The sequence below is a fragment of the Sinocyclocheilus anshuiensis genome, unplaced genomic scaffold (genome assembly GCF_001515605.1).
Source record: "Sinocyclocheilus anshuiensis isolate Anshui unplaced genomic scaffold, SAMN03320099.WGS_v1.1 scaffold796, whole genome shotgun sequence".
NCBI classification, from domain to species: Eukaryota; Metazoa; Chordata; class Actinopteri; order Cypriniformes; family Cyprinidae; genus Sinocyclocheilus; species Sinocyclocheilus anshuiensis.
In genome coordinates, this window is record NW_015557105.1 from 494,483 (window position 1) to 499,336 (window position 4,854).

At 40.9% G+C, this 4,854-nt stretch overlaps 1 protein-coding gene across 5 annotated transcripts in view; it reads left to right on the forward strand.

Moving 5' to 3' along the window:
• The first annotated feature begins 2,711 nt into the window (after positions 1-2,711).
• LOC107677650 (E3 ubiquitin-protein ligase UBR5) overlaps positions 2,712-4,854 on the forward strand; it is a 90,592-nt gene continuing 88,449 nt past the window's right edge. For all 5 annotated transcript variants that reach the window (XM_016472637.1, XM_016472639.1, XM_016472638.1 and 2 more), the window contains exon 1: positions 2,712-2,965. In XM_016472637.1, coding sequence (XP_016328123.1) covers positions 2,904-2,965 — 62 coding nt within the window. In that variant the 5' untranslated portion in view covers positions 2,712-2,903. The remainder of the gene's footprint in view (positions 2,966-4,854) is intronic.

Sequence of the window (4,854 nt, forward strand, 5' to 3'; positions counted from 1 at the left end):
CGCGCCACGTCTTGGTGAGCTAGTCATGAACTGCAGGCAAGAACGGGGCGGGGCGTTGGCGAGAGGACTGTTGATGACTTCCCGGCAGGTACCACTCGTCTTATGGCGCTTTTCCACTGCGTGGTATGACTCGGCTCGGCACGGCACGGGTCGGCTCCGAATCTCCACAAATTAGTGTCGTTACTATGACAGCCAATTTGAATGTGACAAGCAACTGGTGTCTGAAAATAATTATATATATATATATAATTTGGTGGGGGCAATAGGGATTTCGCCTAGGGCGTCAAATTGGCTAGAAACGGCCCTGGTTCGATCCTTCGCTGGCTGTGCTGATTTAAATCTAGCGGTTCTTTTGTGTTTGTGTCGCAAGTTCAGTGACGCAGGTAGTGACGATTCTCTCCGGCCAATCCGTGATCAGCAGAGTTTACACGTCACGTTTTGGTAACGGTACGGTTCGCTTGGAACCCCAACCGAAGTGGTACTAAAAAAAGTACCAGGTACTAGGTACTGTACCCAGTGGAAAACCCCCCAAAAGTGAACCGTACCTAGCCGTACCGTGCCGTACCATGCAGTGGAAAAGCGCCATAGCAGGCCATGGGCAGGCTCCTCCGGAGCCGACCACTCGAGGCCCAGATCCTCTACCGCCTTTGACAGGACGCGGATGAGTTCGGCGTCCGTTTCGGCCTCAGAGTTTGAGAATGGGGAAGGACTTCGGGCTCCCCGCCGGAACCTCCCCACTCTTCTGCACCGCACTCACTGTGCCCGTCCATCTCATGCAAGGGAGCTGAAATTTTCTCTTTAGGAAATTCACTCTCAGTCTTGCTCTTCAAGAGCCGGATGGCCGCAGGAAATCCTCACTCCAGGGGCGTCTTCAACCCTTTTCAACCAACCGTTTTCCCCTTGGCATCTCACGCAACGGGAGAGACCGTTCGGAAGGGAACTGACCTTTTTAAAAATCAGTTTGTACATTTTATTTCAATGGTAATTGAAAGTGCATCACATATAAAAAAGTGCATCGCATAATAAAGAGAAATATAAATAAATACAAAATGATTATTTGGTCATAAAGATTTTAGAAACTGTAGTCAAGAGTCAAGAGGCATTTATTTATCATTTGCATAGTTAACACTGGGGAAAACTGGGCATTGAAATGCTTGTGACGAGGCTCAGACATACAGTGACAATAACAGGACCATACAAAAAAAACACAGATATAGACGTACGTGGAGGGCACTGAGATATTGAGTGACTTCAGTGACCATAGGCAGAACAATAACACAGACAGAGCATTAAATACAAATAAGTGGCAGTAACAGATACAATAAGGGTAGACGACAGTGTTAAGAGTTTTAAGTAGTCCTGAGGTACTGATATAAGAATATTGGGGGTAGAGCAGTGTCCAAAATGTCATTGTAGAGTGTCGCAGAGCTACATGAAAGAAAATTAAAGTGGCAGTGCAAGTACAATAAATAATAAACTTAAGAGCAGCATGTATTCCGGTTTTATATGAAGGATAGCTGGCTATTAAGCAGTCTGATGGCTTGAAGATAGAAGCTGTTCTTCAGTCTGGTTGTCCGTGATCGGATGGATCGTAAGCGTCTGCCAGATGGCAGTGTGGCAAACAGGTGATGAGCAGGGTGAGTGCAGTCCTTGATGATGCTGCGGGCCTTTCTCAAGCAGCGAGTTTGATAGATGTCCTGTAGTGCTGGGAGTTTATGTCCAATGATGAGCTCTGCTGTTCTCACCACTCTCTGAAGAGCTTTGCGGTCGAAAGAAGAGCAGTTGCCGTACCATACGGTGATGCAGCCGGTCAGAATGATGCCAAAGATTAATTTCTGTTGGTCTTAATTTAATTCAAAAGAAAAGAGAGGTTTGGGTAAGAGCCTTTTCTTCAGTTGTCCTGTAATAGAGGTGAAATAAAACATAAATAAACTCTTATATAAATATACTTTTGAAATGAAGCAAAACCTGCCACCTGCTGGACGTTATATGCACATTTCTATCAGCTATCCTTGTAGAGACTCTACATAGCCGTAATGGTTTTTATATTGTACAAACCCTACACCAGCCCTACACCTAAACCTACCCGTCACAGAAAACTTTCTGCATTTTTACTTTCACAAAAAAACTAATTCTGTATAATTTATAAGCTTTTGTACCCATGGGGACCTCAATTTAGCTCCCCACCGTGACACAGGTCCCCATGAGTCTCAAATAGGCCTAAACAGAACATCAATTTTGACATTTATTTGAGTGAATTTCTGACAGTAAATTTGACATTGACATAATTTCTTAACGTTGAACGCCTTTGAATCCATGCAAAGCACAGTTACAGGTGGAAAAGGTGTGTGTTTGTAAGGCAGGTGGGCATCATTGCTTTATTCCTATGGGTGCAAACATACGCCACAAAGCATCATGTCTCAGGGGCTCAATCAAGTTCTAGATTTTGTGCCTCAGAAGTATGAAATTCCTGATAACTCTGGCATGGGCTTAAAATCAATTCAAACTGTAAAGCAGCCGAAGAAGTGCTTCGTATCAGGACTGAATGCAGATAACAGTCGTATATTTACTACAATGACACACAGATCACTCGCCGCCAACACAATGACAACACATGGGAAATGACCCGTGAGCCCCGCCCCCTTCCCTTCCTTTATCCCCTCCAACCAATCCGTTTCGCCGACACCTGCTGACTCTCAACCAATCAGCGTCGCCGTTACACGCGCATCCTCCCCAACAGACCCAAGAAGCTTCAACAGAGTTAAGATGGCGGCATGTGGATGAGGAGGTTGTATATTTCAACTCTTTGGTTGCTTTCGGCGAAGAAAACACACATTCTCAAACCTAACCCCTAAAGGAAAGAGAAAAGCCCCCCACAAAATAATTTCCCCGGGACCGAGCCCATGACGTCCATTCACTTCGTGGTTCACCCGTTACCCGGGACCGAAGACCAGCTAAATGACAGGTATTTATAAGAAAGAAGCGGTTTGCGATCTGTATTTACCTCTGGATGAGGTGAAAGCGCATTCAAAGATTGTTAATAAAATATCTAAGGTATTTTATGTCTGCGGCAAACGCTCAAGGTTGGACATTTGGGTCTAAAAATAACGAGGCCCGGCTGACTGGAGACACAATGCGGGTTGGGGGATGGGGAGGTGAAAAGAGAGGGAACTGCGATAAATTTATGCCTTTACACGTCAAATAAAGACTTTTATTTTAAATGTACGATTTATTTATTACACTTAACTCTTGTTTTTTATGATACGCCGAATGAACGCGAAGAGAATCGCTGAATAAAAATCCTCTCAGGTTAGCCGGTTAGCCTTTAGCACTGCGCGAGCTCATCCGTTTAATTAATTTATCCTCATAAAGTTGATGGAAATCACATCACAACTAGTGTGAAACGTGTTTGGGCGTTTGTCCTTCTGGTTTGTTTCATATCCAGGGCTGAGCAATTAATTTTAACACTTGTTTATAAACGTGAAGACACGGATCTTTTGAACTGAAGATTTAGATAAAGAATTGTTTGAGTTAATGGTATTCTTTGTTTGTTTATTTATTTTTTCATGACGTAAACATCCAATTCCAAAAGCTGTAGTTATAATATAACCATAGTCTCTTCCAGTGACGTTACATTTCTTGAAATGTGTAAACAAACTAAATTTCGTTAACTTGACGTTAGTCAAAATGGTTGGTGATGGAGGTGATTATGTCTGATGACAGCTGCATGAGGAATCCATGGCTAGTAACATTGAAAGCATCCTTGGACAAAATGGGTGTCTCTTTGCCTTCTCCTGTTGGCTAAAGGATGTTTTAAAGCTGTGTTGAGTTTTTTTTCCCCATTGTAGTGTACCCAAATCCCTTAAAATGCTTATTTTGTCATCGATTTTGTAAGATCAGCCTCAAACCAAGCTAACCATTAGTGGAAGCCATCAAAGAAAGGGTGACATAGATAAATCAGCAAAGTTATAAATGTTTTTTTTCCTTTTCTTTCATTTTGACACTAGAATAAAAACATGTTTATTATAAGCATATATATATATATATATATGCATTATGAGTACTTAATGCTAATATGCTGCAAATTTTAGTTTGGCATAATGTTTAATATAAAATATATAATTTAAAATGTTATGGATTAGGAAGTGGATTCATTCTTTTTTTTGGTTGCTATGTCTGTCCACATTCACACTGACGTTTTTAGGAAGCCAAACAATTCGAATATAATAATAATTTTACCTTATTATTATTATTATTATTATTATTTTTACTGAAATAAAGCTGCATTGTACAATAAAATATAGTATATAAGTTATAAGTTAGTATAGAAGTAAATATTAGTTAATTACTTTTTATATAAATCTACCCGCACTAGTCGTCAGTGATTCTGATTTCATAAGTTTCAGTTCAATATTTTATTGTAAAATTACAGTACTTGCGTCTTAATTTTTTTTTACCCGCAAGCTTTTTTTTTTTTTTTTTTGGCAGGGAACTATAGCTTCTGTGAAAACAGGTTTTAAAAAATGTCTTGTTACAAATCTAATGAAATGGTTTAATCTGTCCACAAAAATGTTGGAAATTCTGTGAATTTGAAGACGTTGCATTCCTAAATGCGTATTAAAACCTCAGCGTATGCAGAGATTGTGGTTGCTGCATTTACAGTGAACCAAGATCAGATCACGAGCTGCTCGTATAAACGCAGTGCCATGCTTCGCTTTAAAAAACATGCACTGCAAGAGACTACATCAGTCAAATGAAGCCTTTTGTTTGGATAAGTGCACAAAGCCATATTGCGCTTTTGATTTTATTTCAATTGACAGATGCTTAGTTTGCCCCCCCCCCCCCCCCCCCCCA